This window comes from Natator depressus, chromosome 1 (assembly GCF_965152275.1).
Source record: "Natator depressus isolate rNatDep1 chromosome 1, rNatDep2.hap1, whole genome shotgun sequence".
NCBI classification, from domain to species: Eukaryota; Metazoa; Chordata; order Testudines; family Cheloniidae; genus Natator; species Natator depressus.
In genome coordinates, this window is record NC_134234.1 from 24364254 (window position 1) to 24383248 (window position 18995).

General features: G+C 39.8%; 1 protein-coding gene and 1 long non-coding RNA gene across 4 annotated transcripts in view; one reads left to right on the forward strand and one right to left on the reverse strand.

Moving 5' to 3' along the window:
- The window catches only part of GRM5 (glutamate metabotropic receptor 5), a 327032-nt gene that overhangs the window by 64537 nt on the left and 243500 nt on the right, over window positions 1–18995 (reverse strand). For all 3 annotated transcript variants that reach the window (XM_074956402.1, XM_074956392.1, XM_074956409.1), the window contains exon 4: window positions 3952–4187. In XM_074956402.1, coding sequence (XP_074812503.1) covers window positions 3952–4187 — 236 coding nt within the window. The remainder of the gene's footprint in view (window positions 1–3951; window positions 4188–18995) is intronic.
- Window positions 7348–17401, forward strand: LOC141989573 (uncharacterized). Its single transcript, XR_012640007.1, has 3 exons — window positions 7348–7506; window positions 16459–16523; window positions 16634–17401. It is a non-coding gene; the product is annotated as an uncharacterized LOC141989573 (long non-coding RNA).

Here is an 18995-nt window from a genome sequence, read left to right on the forward strand (position 1 = left end):
GCCGATAGAATGAATCTGACATGCATCAGCAATAATATTTATTTTAAAATGATATTCCAACTGCCTTATTACCAATGATGGCTTGAAAACGGAATAACTTTACTCTGAGTTGTAGGAACTCTTGTTACTGGGCTTTGTGCTGCTGTTTTATAGAATTATTACCCAGTCTTTCATTACACATTTGATCTCACTCAGTTCACCTGATAAATTGTAATGAGGCTGCTTAGCTCCTCATAGAAGTGGCTAGCAATCGTCAAAGGAAATCTGAGGGAATTAGCTGTTCTGGTTTCTGTACCTGGGGAAAGCATTTCCTTTACTTGTGATTGCTTCCACTTGCCACAGAGGGGCAAATTTGCCCCACAGCATGTGGCTGTTGGTCTGCAATACATCAAGGCTCTGTAGTTAGAGAAAATTTATTTCCTTCACTTTGGTTTTTAGATTATTTTAACAATACTGAAACACTAAAAAATGGAGATTTGTTTGTATTAAAGTCCCAAATCAGAATACTCCCAAACTTTGGGAAAATTTTGACCTGGATCCAGACTCTGTCCTTGGCCTGCAACTCTAATTCTTTTACAAAGTCTAAAGTGATCTGAAGCCAGTTCACCAAGCATTGTTAAGCACATGCCTAACTTTAAGCATAGTATTTCCACTCTCCTCAGTGGGACTATGCATGTACTTAAGGTAAGGCACATGCTTAAATACATTGCTGAACTGGGTGTTAGACCCGTATTCTAGAAAGCACTTCAGCAGATGCTTAAATCTATACCCATTTAGAATAGCATTTAAGCATACAGTTAAAACTTCCAAGTATGTACTTAAGTCCCATTCTCTTCGAATGGAACATACACATGAATGTACACTTTGGCACATACTGAAGTACTATCCTCAGTAGGGATCTTCCTGTAGATGGTAATGAGGATGAAACCAGTAGCATTCAATAGAAATTACTCTTAAACAATCAGTAGAATCTAATGGAGAACAACTATGAAATTCTATTTTTATACCACTCTATAGAATTATTAAATAGACAACAAAAAGAAAAGGAGTACTTGTGGCACCTTAGAGACTAACCAATTTATTTGAGCATAAGCTTTCGTGAGCTACAGCTCACTTCATCGGATGCATAGACACCGATGCCCCTGGGGTAGAATACCATGTACTGGTTTAAAATATCCATAGAAAATATATGATTCTTTTCTATTACATGCTGCATGATTTTCAGGATTTACTTGCTCTGTCTTGCACATTCACATAGGGGAAGAATTTAAAAAGAAGGAAACAAACCCACCTATTCAATTTTCCAACAAACCCCTTTTTGCTTTCTCCCATGCTGCTCCTCACACATGGGAGGAGCACTCTGTAAACATCTGCAAAGCTGCCTCATTAGCCTCCTTCAAAGCCTCTTCGCTATGAGGCCTACAAAAAACTTGACACAAGACAGCTGATGTGATGAGACCAATGGCTATCATAATGAGGCAATGTTATCTCATTGTTTCCTTGCACTCCTCTATTTGTCTGTCTGTATCCATCAGTTGTCTCTTGCATTATACTTAGACTATGAGCTTTTGGGGGCAGAGGCCATGTTATTGTTCTGTGTTTGTACAGTGCCTAGCACAATGGGATCCTGGTCCACGATGGGTTCCTAGGTGCTACAGTAATACAAATAAACAAAACAGTAACTATTTGAACCATAAGCCCCCATATTAGAGACCTCCAGACTGACAACAACAGATTGGCAAATTCAATGGATAAATTCCTTGCCCCATTGATGTCAATGGCAGTTTTGTTAGTAACATCCGTGCATCCACTCTATGCCTTATTTTGGTGAGGTTTCAGTTTGCCTAGAGGGAAGATGTGTTAGGAAAACATTATCAATATCACCCTTTGTCTAATCATACCAGAAGAACAGGAGACAGTGTCTGTGGTACAATTAGGTCACAACTTTACTCACTTGAAATATTTGGGAGTACCTGGCAATAAATAGTGCAGGTCATCATTATTTCCTTAACTGTTTCCCCATTTCCCACTTCCCATCCTGGCTACAGCAAGCCCCTTGCTCGGATCCCAGTGCCCTCCCCTCATATGGGAGTTATTGGGGGCTGGTTTCCTGCTATACCTGGTTTCCTGAATCCCTCTCCTGCAGCTTCCTTAAGGGATGCACTGCACACCTGCCACATTTTTTAATTTAGTAAGTTGTGATGTGTGAAACTCCCTCCTGTGTGAAACTGTGTGAAACAGTAGGGCTGGTGAAAAAAACCACCCCGTCTCAGTCAGTCTGACAGGGAGGGAAAAATTCCTTCCTGGCCCCCAAGGAAAGAGGTGACTAGTGTAATGCCCACATGGTTCCTGAAGGCATCCGGTCCGACTCTGATTCTATGGGTGGGAAGGTGGATGGTGCCAGCGAGATCCCATTAAGAGAAGGCTGCTCTGGAAATGCCCGGGGTATAAATACCACACCCTCCTCTGGTCACCTGGAGGGTCAGTACCCTCCACCGAACCTGGTATGGCCACTTCCTGTTCCTCCCTGCTTGATCTAGGTAAGCCTTCCCTGTCCTCCCCCTCTGTCACCAATAGCAGAGGAAGCTCCAAAAGGGGCTACAACCCTTGTTCTTTCAGTCAGCTGGACAAAGGACCCATTGCACAGAGTTGCAGTGAGCACATTTTACAAATGAGGAAATTGAGCTGGACAGAAGTTTAAGTCCAGACTTTCACATTTGGGTGCCTATAGGCAGACACCTAAATCCATACTTAAGCACATAAATAAATGGAAAGATTTTCAGGGGTGCTGAGCTCTCATTGACTTCATAAGGAAGCCATGCTACTACCGTGGGAACTGGAAGCTATTGTGAGAAAAACCCAAGGATTTGAGGCCAACCTCTGCAGCCCCCAGTCCTCTTGCTCCTGAAGGCAACATTCAAAGAAACTCTGCAAGGTGAACATCAGAGTTATTAGCCAAGCCTTGTGTTCCCCTCTTGCGAGTTTTAATGCAAGATGGTTAGATCAGAGTAAAACTTAGGAAACTAAAGCATCATGATGACCAATGAAATTGAGCATAAAAACCATATTTACAAAACAATGCATATTGAAATGGACAGCTTAAACAACCTGGACAGATTGATGGTGTCTGAATAGTGGTCACCATTAAATCTTTACCATACGGAACTATGCTAATGACATGCGAAAAGGAACAATGAAGCAGTTAAGGGTATTCTAGCCTGGTCGAGTCTGCTCCTTTTCCAGAGTTCATGGATGTGGTAGCATTGGACAAAGCGCCGGAGCTGGAGCAAGTATTCAGAGAGACCAATCTGACAAATTTAGCCCTTCTTTTTCTGCTCACAAATTGTTAGCGAACAGATTATTAGGAGCCTACATTTCATTTTCAAGAGTGACAAGGCACTCAGGAGCCTAAGTTTGACTGACTTTCAACTAGATTTAATTATGAAGGGACTTAATTAAATGTATTTTGGTCACTGCAGATAGGCACCTTGTGAGATTTTCAAAAGTACCTAGGCCTCTAACTCCCAGTGAAACCAATGGGAGTTGGGGGCCTAGTCACTTTTGAAAATCCCACTAGCGGCTTCTCTGTATTTTCAGGCACCTCAATACATTTCCAAATCTGCCCTTAAGTGCCTAAATTGGTTTTGAAAATGGGATGTAGGGTCCTAAACCACTTAGATACTTTTGAGAATTTTTACTGTAAGTGACAGTAAGGTCACACAGGAAATCAGTGTCAGGTCAGGGAGCTGGACTTTGGGTCTCAAAAGCAGGCTAGTACTCTAACTTCTTGACCAGTCTTCCGCTCAGTGGCAGATCTGGGATTAAAATTCCCGACTTTCTGACTTCCATTCCTGCAAACCTCACTGCCTCAACATGGTATTATCTAGTTAAATCAAGGCTTTAACCTTAGTGATTTTACGTATAAATACATAAATAAATCCAGCTGCTTACTGTTGCAAGTCTTGTTGTATTTAGTATTCTCTTGTGGATACCCCTTCAGCTGGCACTGGAACCTGTGTTGCCAGAATTCCTGAAACCAGGGGTTTCGAAGATTGGTTTCTGGCCGAAGCTGCAGGTAATAGTCATCAAACCATTTCACATCAGGAGACTGAAGCTTGATCGTTATTCCACCAACAGCTTCCCGCTGATACCCGTCTGTCACATCGTACCTGTCTGCCCAGCCGTCACTGCAGAGAAATAAAAGAGAGAAAACACTGTGAAGCTACTGCTTCATGCACCATTCTAAAGAACAAGGGAAGTGCTCCTTTCAAATAGCAATAGAAGCAAATAGATGCACACTCACACCAGAGATTTGGAGGGTGAAGTATCAGTAATACTTCTATTAGTAGCATTCAGCATCTTCTATTTTCTTACACTGAGCATTCAGCTGTAATCAGCATCTTTTATTTATATAGTGTATTCTTAAGCTTGTATCCCAAGGAATCCAGACCAGCATTATAAGCCACTGCCCCAGTCCTGAAATTGACTGTGTGCATGCGCACCTCTGCACTGCACTGAGCCCTGCTGACTTCAGTGGGGTGGTGCTTGTTTGGGGATATTCTAGCCAGGGGACAACTTAGTGAAAGTTTCACAGAATCTGTAATGGCATTGCAAAAACCAGACAGGAAGCTGTCTTTTAGATTCATGGCTAAAACAACATCACAGTAAACTGAGATGCCAATGGCAAACTACCAAATGATAATGGCCATCAAGCAGTCTGCTAGCGATTCTCCTCCACTTATTTCACCTAAAATCCCTCCAGAACTCTGACTCTGAACTCCAAGCAGAGCTGGTAGAAATACAGGAAAAAAGTCATGAACATTTCAGCGGAATTCTCCATGCACAAGTTTTTTTTTTCTTTCACAGAAATTCAAAATTTTGACAAACAATTTTCCATAGAAAAATTAAAATTCGGAAAGTTTCATCTGGCTCCACCTCCAAATTTTACATATCTAAGCATAGTGTTGCCATCTACTGCTGTTTTATCATGATTGCTATATTTGGTATTGTTCATAGAGCCCCAGCTTCTGAGGCCATGGGATTATGGGAGAATCTTAGTTTTCACAGGGAAAAATAGAGAGTTTCTCGCCCTCATCATGCATTTTGTAACATGCAGGAAGACTGCTGGAACTGCATGACCTCTATTCACTTCAGTGGGGCTTTGTGTTGGCACAGAAGTCTGCCTGTCCTCTACACAATACAGGATTGGGGTCATAGATTGTAAGGTCTATAAAAATTGTACTTGCAAACACAGAACAAAAAGAACTGCCTAAAAGAACTAATAGTCTGATGAAGGGAAAGAAAGTGCTTCAGATTCAAAATAAACATTAAAGGGTAAAATGAGTTATTTACTGCAAGAAAGAATGAGATACATTTATGAAGGAAAAGAGGTAAGCAGTGATTTTTATTTGATATCACAGAGAGATGTGCAGCATGCTGCTTTGAAATGTATCCTAAGACTAAGATCATATTAGGGGTGGAAACAGGAGTTAATGTTCCTGAATATGCTAATGGGAATCAATTCTGGCAAAAAGTCTAGCTTCCCCAGAAGTCCAAGGGCTGGAATCATTTACAGGTCTGTCTTGGTGCTATGATAAAAAAAAAACCATTTCAAACAGTTAAATGTAGGAATTATCTAAATAGATTTAGTATATTCAAAATGGTCATCTCATGTTCAGCAAGATTTTAAATGTTTCCACCCCATATAGCAAAGTCCTCTAGAACTGAACAACAAATAGCAGCTCTTCTATGGGTTTTTTCAATCATCTTAGCAGAATTATGTCCATACTATAGAATTGTATAGGATTGTTTAAAAAAAACCCAATGCCACACCTTTAGAAAGGATCTTATTTCTATAGTAAATGTCATGGGTTGTTAAAGCAATAGTGATAAAATACATAGGGGATACTAATGATCAAAGTTTTGGAATATTATAAATGAGAATTCTAGGCTCATGTTTTCCATGAACTGACTCCTTGTTTCAATAACATTGGAAATAGCCCATCTTAGCTTCTTTGCACATCAGAGAACTAGGGATTCTTCATATGAAACATAGATATTTAACAGAATTTTACAGGCAACATCCTTATGTTCTGAGTAGGTGCAAAAGATATGGAGGGAGGAAAATGAGAGAGGAAAATATGCGTGCAAAGAGATACAGAAGTACTAATAAAGCAACCTCTCAGGTACACTGGAAAGGGTGTTATACACGATATAGCAAATGGCCATGAAGAATGGTACAGAAGACTCCAGAAGAAGGCATCCAGCACAAAGAAAGGGGTAAGTGCATATGCTGTAACTATTGAAATGCTGGTTGTACTAAGATACGAAACAGGGTTCATCTTTTCAGTAAATAAATGGTCTAGAGCAGCTTCAGCCCAGAGAATAAGATCAGTCCATGTGAAGACTACTTGGGTGCAACAGTGTAAGAATTTAGATTGTCATAAATATAAAGGGAAGGGTAAACCCCTTTAAAATCCCTCCTGGCCAGAGGAAAAATCCTCTCACCTGTAAAGGATTAAGAAGCTAAAGGTAACCTCGCTGGCACCTGACCAAAATGACCAATGAGGAGACAAGATACTTTCAAAAGCTGGGAGGAGGGAGAGAAACAAAGGGTCTGTGTCTGTCGGTATGCTGTTTTTGCTGGGGATAGAACAGGAATGGAGTCTTAGAACTTTTAGTAAGTAATCTAGCTAGGTATGTGTTAGATTATGATTTCTTTAAATGGCTGAGAAAAGAATTGTGCTGAATAGAATGACTATTTCTGTCTGTGTGTCTTTTTTGTAACTTAAGGTTTTGCCTAGAGGGATTCTCTATGTTTTGAATCTAATTACCCTGTAAGGTATCTACCATCCTGATTCTACAGGGGTGATTCCTTTACTTCTATTTACTTCTATTTCTATTAAAAGTCTTCTTGTAAGAAAACTGAATGCTTTTTCATTGTTCTCAGATCCAAGGGTTTGGGTCTGTGGTCACCTATGCAAATTGGTGAGGATTTTTACCAAACCTTTCCCAGGAAGTGGGGTGCAAGGGTTGGAAAGATTTTGGGGGGAAAGACGTGTCCAAACTACGTTTCCCAGTAAACCCAGTTAGAGTTTGGTGGTGGCAGTGGATATTCCAAGGACAAAGGATAAAATTCATTTGTACCTTGGGGAAGTTTTAACCTAAGCTGGTAAAAGTAAGCTTAGGAGGTTTTCATGCAGGTCCCCACATCTGTACCCTAGAGTTCAGAGTGGGGGAGGAACCTTGACATAGATAAAGAACAGTGTCCTGTCCCTTTAAATGTTTGAGCGCTCTCCCCTCCCAAGTGCAAAACCTTGTCTTTGTTTCAGTTTTGCAGCCAGAACAATAAAGCAAGCACAGTGCACAGTTGTGTTTCTATTAGCTCCCTCTATGTTTGTGTCTATCTCCTTCTCTGTTGGATCCAGAAATATAACATTCGATGACGAGGAATTTATATCCCAGGAGTGTCCAGTGCTCCCACTGATTGAACACGAAGAAGAAAAAGTACGTAAATAATACTGTGAAAAAGGGGACAAAGTTCACTTAGAGGCACAGGGTGTCAGACTGCTTTTCTTTGCTCCTGGGACACTGGGAACCAGCCAGCTAGAGGGGGCAAGTAGGTAAAAAAAAAGGGAACAAAGGATACAAGTTCTGCATATACTGCTAGAACTGTTCAAACAGAGCAGTGAAGGGGAAGTAAACAGCCATCTTTGTTGACCATGTGCAAGCAGGCAGCCAGGCAAATAGCCTGCAGCCTGCACTGAGGGTCTATAGCCAGCAGAGGGAGACCAGACATGCCAAACCCACGAAAAAATGCAGAAATTGGACTTGTTTTTGGCTTAATTGGCTTGTGACTTGCTTGTTGCCTAGTTTTTGGCTTGTTGCTTCGTTTTTTGATCACCTTCCTGCAAACAGGGGTGGGGGGGACAAGTAGGGCAAGGGGCAAGCAGGGGTAAGGGGGGAGAGAGTCGGGGTGCACAGCGGATCCACCACAGTCCCAGACTGCACGCTGGGGGGATCTAGTCACATAGAGTGTTGCGGTTCTTAGGGATTGGCTTGTTTTGGCCTCATTTTGAAATGGGATTAGCTTGATTTTTGTCTTATTGTGAAAGTTGGCAACTGTGATGGAGACCAAGTACAGCCAAAGGAAAAATTCTGCAGTTTGCCATGTAAGCACATGGCCAGCAGAGGGGGTACAAATAGTGCAGTAACAAATAAAAACAGTTTCCTTGTGGCAGGAGATGTCCAGGAGGCATGAAGGTCAACAGGAGAGCAGTGAAATGGCACCTTTTGTGGGCAATGTTGGTGAGTTTGATGACAACTGTGAGTCATGGGCGGTGTACCTCAAACATTTTGAGCAATTTGTAACCTGCAACACCTTTCCAGATGGACAATGGGTTTCAACCTTGTTGATAATGATGAGTAAGAAGACATGGACTGCTGTGTGACCTATTATCTCCAACTGTGCCTGGCACTGCCACATATACCACAATTATTGCAGCTGTTCAGGGAAATTTTTCTCCTATTCCATCAGTGATAGCAGAACGTATCAATTTCATCAACAACATCACAGAAGTGGGAAGTCAGTAGAACAGTTTGATGTTGTTCTCAAGAGGTGGTCAGAGCACCATCAGTTTGGACAAACAGTGAGTGATGCCCTGCGTGACCAGTTAGTCTCTGGATAATGCAGTGACCAGGTCCAGAAGACGTTATTCACTGTGTAAGTACCTACATACAAAAAGGCTGTTGAAGTACAGTTGCAATGGAGACCACAGAGAAGGATTCTCTGGAATTTAATGTGAACCAAAAATTTCATTTCATGAATCACTGAGACAGAGGATCATGGGAACATAAGGAATTTCCATGTGGTTGTAGTGCACAAACTACACATGCTGAAAAGGATTGCTGGGCATGCCAGGTTATCTGCAGAAAGTGCCAGAAGAAAGGACACATTGCTATGAGCCGTGGGAAAGTTCAACGGTCAGCAACACAGAGTAACTATAGATTCAAGAAAACATCTATGACAACTGAACCTAAGAAAGGATGGAAGTTGGAAATTCATAATCTGGAAGAAGACAAGAGCTCTAGTGACATTGACCAGGATTTAGCACGACACGTGTTCTTGCAAGCTGGATTCAGAGATGGCATCTGGGTTGCACCTTTGATTGAAGGAGTTCTTACAAGAATGGAACTTGATACTGGAGCTGCCGTCTCATTGGTTTCTGCATCTACCTATCAACAGACTTTGTCACAAGTTCCTCTGGAAGAAACATCCATGATTTTGAAGACTTATACTCCAGGTGAAAGTTCAGCTGGATGGACAATCATTTGTTTTACTCTTATGTGTGACTGAAGGAAAGTATCCACCATTATTTGGCAGATTTTGGCTTGAGAAGCTCAAGGTGACTTGGACTTTTATTGAGGTAATCACAAAAGCACCTAAAAATCTTCAGGAAATACTGGACAGGTACTCTAAAGTTTTTGAAAAAGAGCTTGAGCATTGTCTTTGTGAAAATTACTGATAAGTCTGACAGCCAGCCAAAGTATTGCAAGCCCAGACCTGTGCCTCTGCTCTGAAGCCTCAGTAGTGGAACACTTTGTACAAACACTAGAGCATACTTTAAAACCTAACAAGTCTATTTTGCGACATCAGTGGAAACTGGACAATTTCTTGCTGGTATACAGGAACATATCACATGCTAGTACCCAGGAGTCACCTGCAACTCTTTTCTTGATGTGGTCTTTGCATACCTTTTGGGACCTGTTACATCCTGATATTGCCTCATGTGTTCAATGTGAGACTTGTCAATATTCTTTTCAAGTTGAAAACTTGGTGTGAGCTTGCAACTACAGTTGTGGAGTGAAATGGGTACCTGGAGAACTTGTAAAATGCACAGGATCTGTTTGGTTCATGGTAAAATTATCCAACAGCATTTTATGGAAATCATATATGAACCAGTTGCAGCCTTGACAAGTACCAGAGTCCAGGGATTTTCCAGTAGGACTTTCTGATCCTCCTATTGAACCACTTTTGTTACAACTCCTAATATCAACAATTTGGTGGAAGAATCTCTGGTACTGGATCCAGTTGATTCCATACTCAATCTAGCTGATTTCTTACTACCTACTGTTATTGTTTCTCAGGACATTGCCACACCACCATCACCACAATATCCCAAGACAGTGTGAAAACCAGTTGTGCACCTGAGCTTATAAATTGTTTAGCGAGTAAATTGCTGTTCCAGGGCAGAATAATCCCTGGCAATTCAAGTCCACCTGCAACTCTTAGTTAGGTCATATGGTGTTTATTGTTAGCCATGTAAATGATAATGTATATGTGTTTGGGAAGTGTTTTAAGGTAGGGTAGAAGAATGTGATATCCCATCCCTTTAAATATTTGAGCATTCTCCCCTCCCCCGTTCAAAAGCTCACTTTCCTGTTAGTTTCAGTTTTGCAGCCAGAATAAAGTAAGCACAGCACACTGCTGTGTTTCTATCAGCTCCCTCTGTGTCTGTGTCTAGCTCTTTCTCTGCTGGGTCCAGAAATATCACAGACAGAGTAGACATGTCCTCAGTAAATACACAAGCCTCTCCTTTCAGAGTGGTAGCCGTGTTCGTCTTTATCAGCAAAAACAAAGAGGAGTCCTTGTGGCACCTTAGACACTAACACATTTATTTTGGTATAAGCTTTCGTGGACTAAAACCCACTTCATCAGATGCATGGAGTGAAACAATCTCCATGCCTGTCATTTGTGGAATGCTGGGTACTTTCACTCCCATCTGCTCTCTGAGAGGTTTTGTGCGGGTATTTTTGGGTGGAGCATTTGACTTCTGTTTAGTCTCTCATCTCTTTTTCCCACAATGCCACCCTACTTTATTTCTCCCTGGCTATGTCTAGTGCTTTGGCTACTGCCTTAGGCATCAGAGTATGTGCACTAGTGATTTCTGCCCCTTTTCCTACAGTGCAAACCAGCACCTGCCCTCACTATGCACTGCAAAGCATATGGAGTATATGGCTGCATCACTCTATTTGTTTCTCCATTTAAAACAATGCAGGCCCCTACCTTAGAAGCTGAACTCTTTGGGCAAGTTCTCCATTTTATGACCACTCGACTTAGCTTGGAATAGGCAGTGCCAAATGCATTTCTGTCTTGGTTTCATAGCTTATGTCTATATTCATGTAAGGATGGATGGCTCTTGACCTCAGTCTGAGTAGCCTGGTTGTGTACTGGAGAGAAGAAGAGGTGGTGGGAGGGAAAGAAAGATTCTGAATTTCCAGGCCAAAGACATTACTGAAGCCCTAGAACTGATGTGCTCCCATTGCTTCTGGCCCCACTCCTCCTCTGGCTCATCCCTTCAAACCACGTTTGTCTGTGGCTCTCTACACCCTCAAACGTTTGTCCCAAGTTTGGGGACAGATCACCAACTGGTGTAAATCAGTGGAGTCACCCCAAGCTGAGGACCTGGCTGTTAGCACGTATCAAAGTGGCATGGTAAGCAGAGATGCCCACCTCTTTGCCACGAGGTGAGAAGGTTGAGATCAGAAGGAAATCCCATTGGAAAGACTGTGGGACAGCAATAAAGAATTCTGTATAGCTTGAAGTATGATCCTTTACTTAACTCTGCCTTTGTATGCATATGGTGTGTGGGTGTGTGTGCGTGCAAAGAAATGTGATTTAAAAAAAAATCAAATGCCATATGCAAATTTTCTTAAAATCTTACCACAAGGAGTTATAACTAGGGTGGATCATCAGGAAATCCTGGCTGCTTGGAAAAATAAACAGTTCTGGCAGCAGTGGTAAAAGGCTCACACGGCGATTTTTACGAGGTACATGGTCATGCATATAACTCATTCATCATCTTGTCATGACAGAAGACTATCAGTAAAAGAAAGATGACTATGCAATGAGCAGACACTGCTGCTGCTAGTATACTAGACACACGTACACAGCAAGGGATACTATTTTCAGGATCATGTCATCTCGTCCACTTGCCCGGTTCTTTAACTTTTGTCTTTGTATTCCATGCTGTCAGCCTAATGACTGGTGTTTTCTTATTAAACCATCACATTGTAATGTACGGAAGTATCTTGAAGGATTGTATCACCATTTATGGATCTTTTAAAAAATTTTTTTTAATGCTTGCAAACCCAAGATAATGAACAATTACATCATGAAAGAGGAGGGAAAAATTGGTATTGCTCTCGTTAGTGTCAATTATAGCTAAACTCACAACAAGAGATCACAAAGTAAACTCCACCAGATCTTTAACCAGTTGTTAAAAGTGAAACACTAAAAAAATGTATCATATATAGAGCTGGGAACAAATGTCACAAAAATTCACTGAAAAATGCAATTATTTTGGCGCACCAACATTACTAGTGAATTCAGGTTGAACTCAGTGAATAGTTTTGGCTGAAAAAATGGATTTTTTAAAAGTCAAAATGGTTCTTTTCAGCCACTTCAAAAAAAACATTTTGAGTTTTCATTTTGAAATGGTGCTTTTTTGTTTCTTAATTTATGTAACTTTTTAAAAAGGGTGAAGAAAAATACTTGAAAATGACTCAGAAGAAAAAAACCTGAAAAAGATCTTTTGGGGTTGAACAAACCATTTAATTAGACCAGTAACCATTTTTTTCTCTTTTTTTAAATTTTGGTGAGAAAAACTGAAAAAAAAATTGAAACATTGTTTTTTGCCACCTGAACCAAAAAATCAGTTATGCGTTCAGCTCAAATTCAATGTATTATACTCACACATACATATATGTTTGTACACATACATCTTATGTGTGTGTGTAGATATTCATATATGTATACACACATATTTTACATATTAAAAATATGGGTGTGTACAAAGTACATATATGAATATATATACACATATCACATATATGCAAATTCATCAAATACCAACATTTAGTTTAGCGATATAGGTGATTCTATCAGCAAATATTTTACTAGTCTATAATTGTTCTGTGTGTTCTGAGGAAAAAGGATCTTCTTCAGAAATACCAATATGCTAGCCAATCTTCAGTTAAAAACTGACCCGGAAGAAAAATTTGGTAGAGAGTTAAAAGCTTTATTCTGTAAAACAAAAATATGAGAAAGATGATCAGAATCAAAGAATGTGTGCATTCTCTTTTCTAATTTTATTTGGCAACATATACACAAGAGTAAACATCTTGCATTTACAGTATCTTACAGATGTCAAAAAGGATGTTCCAATCTATGACAGATGTGTTTGTTTGCAAATATGGCAGACCATAGTGAAATGCTGACACAGTGAAGTTGCAAATGCCCATATTTTGCTCCGTTATGCTAATGTAAGTCTGAGACAATACCACTGACTTTACTAGAGCTCCTCAGAGCAGATTTTGGTCCACAATTTTCCATATATGACATTATTGCTTATTTCCATGATTACATTGCCACAGGTTTTGGTTTTCTGAAGATGAGTCAGAATGACAGAGAGTTTAGTCTAAAATAACCCTCAGAAAAAAATGGAAGAAGGGAGTTTCACATCGGGAGAAAAGGGTTGCCTAATTTACTTGTATTAAAAAGCACTACAGTATTACTCCACAGCAACGCTCCAGTAACGTCACTACAAAGCCTTGCACATTTACTGCACTTACAAATAAACATAACAGCAGCAATAAATCCTGCAGAACACTGACACACAATGGTCTAGGTCTTTATGACAGAAACTTGTTGATTTCCTAAAATATGAATAGGCAAGTAGGATTATCATTGTAATGTGCTGTATAGAAGTGGCTGTACTGACATTTTAATGTAAGTAAAAGTATTATGATTGCTACTGTAAGAGGTGGGAATTCTATTATGGGCATATTCTATTAATACAGTTTCACATGATGAGTGTTCTCTGTTTTGGTCTTTCACGTCTATCATCTACTCTGAAATACCCAACTTTATTAGTAATATGCACCTAATAGCTTTTCATCCAGAATAGCAACATTCCCTGTTCTACATTTTTACTCTGCCTGTGCTGGAGTTGATATATGCACAGGATATTTTGTTTGTTTGTTTGGTCAGTCAATGAAAACCCAAAAACATTTGAAGACAATTTTAAATGAAAGTGAAAACATTTTTGTCTTCATAGAATTTTTTTCATGGAAATAAAATGCATTTCCTGACTAGCTCTCCCTCTCATATCTTTCCGTTAAAATATTTTTTTATATTTTTGAGAAAAAGTCATTTAAAAAAAATCTACCATCTCTAACCTAGACACTTTCCCCAAAAGTTTTGGATAAATATGGCTCTAAATACCTAATGTTGACACCAATGTTTGAAGCTCTTATTCTGTATTATTGACTTATGTGCAAATTCCAGTTAAATTCACAGATAAACACTTCAGGCTATCAGCTCTGGCATGTGAAGCTATAACAGCAATAAAGTCAATGGAGTTATAGCAGGTCTGAATAACTACAATGTGCTTATACCAACAGAAAAGACCCGCCCACCAATTGTACCTGTGATTTAAAACTGTCTCCTCTTGAAACTTCTGCATTTCAGAATAGCAGCTTCTTTTGTGACCAAAAATGCTACAATTCTTGGCATATTTTATGACCCTTTTATGCCCTAACCATTGGATTTAGCCTTCTCTCAGTAAGTAACACTGCTTCTGGAGAGAGCAGACTGGATAATACACTAGAAAACGTACCAATGCACAAGCCTGGGGGTGAACTAGCTGATCTAATAGATTGTTTTCCATCTCTAATTTGTATGGGTTAAAACCACAGCTGCTGCATGGCAGGTGAACTGGGAGGTTCAGGGGAACAGGCGAGAGGGCACAAGAATTCACTTTCTTGTACAAAACGCATCCAAAAAGCAGTGTGTGCTTGTGTAATAACCTCACTTACAGGAGGAACCCCAGACCATCAGCACTAAAACTGGAATCACCACTGCTTGAGCTAAGGGAGTAACTCTTCAAGCTGGGAGCACTAATTGACACCTTTTGTATGTGAACCAGCTACTAAATGAAACAAAAATCTATGCCCGGATAGGTTACACTAGCACTGTCAGCCATACTCCTCTCCCACATGGTGTATCCCAGAGACCACTCTGAGGGGAGCCCAAACTGTACCTTGGCAAAGTTGTAGCAAGGACTGCAAATGGGTGTGCTTGGAGGCATTGTGCCAGCTATTGAACTCATAATGCCACCAGTCATTGTCATGGGGGAAATGCAGCGTCTACCGAGACCAGCCCAACTCCACTTTTAGTAATCTTACAGTGGCCTGTGAGTCCATGCAAAATGCATAAATTAAATCTCTGTCAAGCCTTTGGAACATTTTCAGGGCATCAAAACATAAAGCTGCCACTTACATGTCGTGTTTTGTCAATGAGTTCTATGTAATTAATGCATTATTATTATGTTTTATTGTTTTTTGTGGTGGTACAATCCTGACTGGGCCTTCGGATGCAATCTCCATTGTGCTGAACACTGAAAACCACAGGAAGATGTAACCCATGGCCTGAGGAGTTTACATTCTAATTTGGTTCAAGATGTAACAGGGGAATGTGATGCACACCAGGAAGGGAAGGGTGGTGAGAGCATGAGGGTAGCTATAAGATCATGTCATTACATATGTTAGTTATTGCACAACTTGACAGTTCCAAATAATCAGAATTTTAAAAAATAAATAAACACGTCATCATCAAAATTCAGATGCAGGATGCTGGATGAGTGGTATTGCTACTTAGCATTAAGAAGTGGATTGCTGTAACTATTTAACTTGCCAAAAGAGTTATTTTGAACAAAAGGAAATCTGCAATTCCTTCCTCACACACAGACTGCCATAGTGAGCTCTCTACCACTGCATTAATGGGAAAAATGATTCTGCCTAATAGAAACACTTGGAAAACATATGAGGATGTCTGGTCACAAATGAAACTGTTGCATACTTTTGCAGTTTATATGTATTAGTCCCCGATACTCACAGGTTATGTTCTCACTTATTTATCTATTTAATCACTTTCATAATCGATACTCTGCATGACCTCTAAGGATTCAGATTTTGTATTTGTTATTAGATTTTTTGTTTTGTTTTTTCCAGATTTTGCAAATAATGAACATTGACTTTTGTTATTGATATGCTATTTCCATCTTGCCCATGTATTTATATATGCTTTGTTTCATTATGTGTTTATATTTCATATAAAAACAATAAAGTTAAAAAAATTCAGCTGCTGAACAGTTTATTTTAGCACTTCGGAATCACCTTCTTTACATGAAGCATTAACTATAAATGCATTTTAATGTTATTGTATAGATAAATGTTAAGCATCATGGAACACTACATATTTGAAACTGTGAGCAATGACAATCTTCCAATGAATCCTTTGCTTTCAAATGCTCATCGAGGAGCATTTTATCACCAAATTGTATGGGGAATGAGCCCTTGTGCTTTTGTGCTAATGTGCCAATTTTTTTCTCCCCAAAGGTGGATCTGTTTGGATGTAATATGGCTATCTCTCAAGGTGAGCACCTGTACGTTTTTAAATTCAGGTGAGCAACACTTTGAAATGATTGTGTTGGGGGAGAATGGAAATAGGTGGGCCACTGACTGGCTTTTTTTAAGATTGTAATTTCTTGTCTTTGTCTTTCCTTTCATGCAGGTTATAAGAAGAAATGAATTTTAGGGAAAAGGGACATTCAATGGAAAGGAAGCCTCTAAATATTTTTAAGCGCATAACACCTGCTGTTTCTGCCAAGATGATTTCTGGTAGAAAAACATATTCAGTCACCATGTAATCAAGGATACTAATTAGTTTGGAGTGTCCAAACTTTGCCCAGCCAAGGACAGCTCTGATGGCATATGTGTAGCCTATGGCTGCACCTAATTCACATAAAAACGAACAGATTTACAGCTGCTGACATCTGTACTTCAGAAGTGAGATCTTCAAAGAATACACAATGTTTCACCTTGATACAAGCTGTCTTGTCTAGCTGCTCAGACTAAAATGGAGCATTGGATATCAGAACCTCTATATTCTGTATTAAAGAGATGGGTAGATGAATGCTACATTGTGGAATACCAAGGGCATTTTTCAGCCTATCTGCCCACTCCTGAATTACTCAGTTGTGAATGAGAGAGGCAAGGTGGGTGAAATATTAGCTTTTATTGGACCAACTTCTGTTTGTGTAAGCTCGAAAGCTTGTCTCTCTCACCAACAGAAGCTGGTCCAACAAAAGACATTGCCTCTCCCACCTTGTCTCCCTGATATCCTTGGAATAACACAGCTACACCAACACTGCATACAAACAGTTGCGAATGGCAAGCAAACAATCGGTGTACAACCAACAATCTTGGATACATAAAAATAAAGGGATCATGGACCAATGATTGAAAATAAAAACACCTCTATGCCGAGACAATTTTCTAAGGGCCTACTCTCAATTCAATTTATGTAACCCTGACAAAAAGTTAATAAAGTAATGGTCCTACCTTTATAGCTGCGATTACATTGAACATAAAATCATATGGAGATTATGCTTTGCATTGGCAGTTATATTCACCTATTACTTGCCCACTCTGGTTTCTTTAATTAGATCCATATCAGAATATTTATTCTAGGAAACAGGGCATTGGCGTTTATTGAGCAAAGCCCAAAAAGTAGTTGCATATCATCATTCGCTGGGAGTCAAAAGGGTTGAAATAAGCTCGTTTATATTTCACCTGTATAACAGGACTTGCCCTTCCATTAATCAGAAAGAAGAATTGCTTTTTGAAGGTGATTAAGTCACTCTGAACTCTTTACATTGCAATCTTCTTGATAGTCACAGCTTTTAAAAATGTGGGATTACTGAAGAGAACAGTGCCACAAAGCCACGTTTCTGCATCCCCCACACCCAGATCTGAAATAGCTCAAAGATGGTACTGCAGAAGCCACTTCCCAAAGGTTCTATAATTTGTTCCATAATAATATGACATTATCAAGGCTATTTTTCTACCGCTGATTAACTCTACATGTGCTTGACTGATAGGATGTTTCATTGCATCACATCCACCAAGAAAAAAATAGCTTACATCTAATTGGATTTCTCTTGGATTGATGATTTGCTTGAGCTGCCATCTACTGAATGATTTTCCATTAGATATCCAAACACAACTTGTATAGATAAGCAACAGGAGTATGTGTGATAAATTCACATGTAGTCACAATAGCGAACAGGTACCAGAGATAGGCTTTTAACTAAAACTGGATGAATACTGCAACACAGAACACAACACTTGTTTCAATAAAACTGAATTCGTCTGAAGGGATATACAATCCTTTTTAATGTATGCCCTAAGAATCATTTTGTAGGAATTCGATAGCCTGTGTTACACACGAGGTCAGACTAGATGGTCGCAATGGTTCCCTCTGGCCTTGGAATCTATTAATCTTACTTTTCAATTTTTGTCTGCAAAAACATTTACAGGAATAGACAGTGTGGTATACGTAAGTGTGTGTATTACATACACACATAGGGTTTATTTTACATATATGTACAAATCTGACAAATATATACATTATAGAGGGAGCTCTTAATGACCCCTATATTTAGATAACCTAACAATTTCTATAGTCAGAGCTAAGATTAGACCCCAAGAGGGATTTGTGGGATGAAATCCTGACCCTGTTAAAGTCAGTAGGAATGTTACCATTGATTTCAGTGGGGCCAGACTTTCACCTTGGTTCCCAGTCCTGTGCTCAAACCACTAGGCTTTTTTCTCTTTGTTCTCTCATGTTTTCTCACACAGCACAGGATGGCTCCCCATGCAGTGGTTCCTGCTGGTTCCCGCTAACACTTATGCTGATCCCCTTATAGTTTCCCTCCTGGTAACACTGCTTTGAATTGCATCTGCTTTTGAATGTCCTTCTGAGGCTCTGCCATCTCTCTAAGCTAAATTCAAACTTACTTAAGTGTTATGGGCCCCAAATATGAATTTCCTCAAATCACTGTCCTGGAAGCTGAGCACATTCCCAGCTGCTG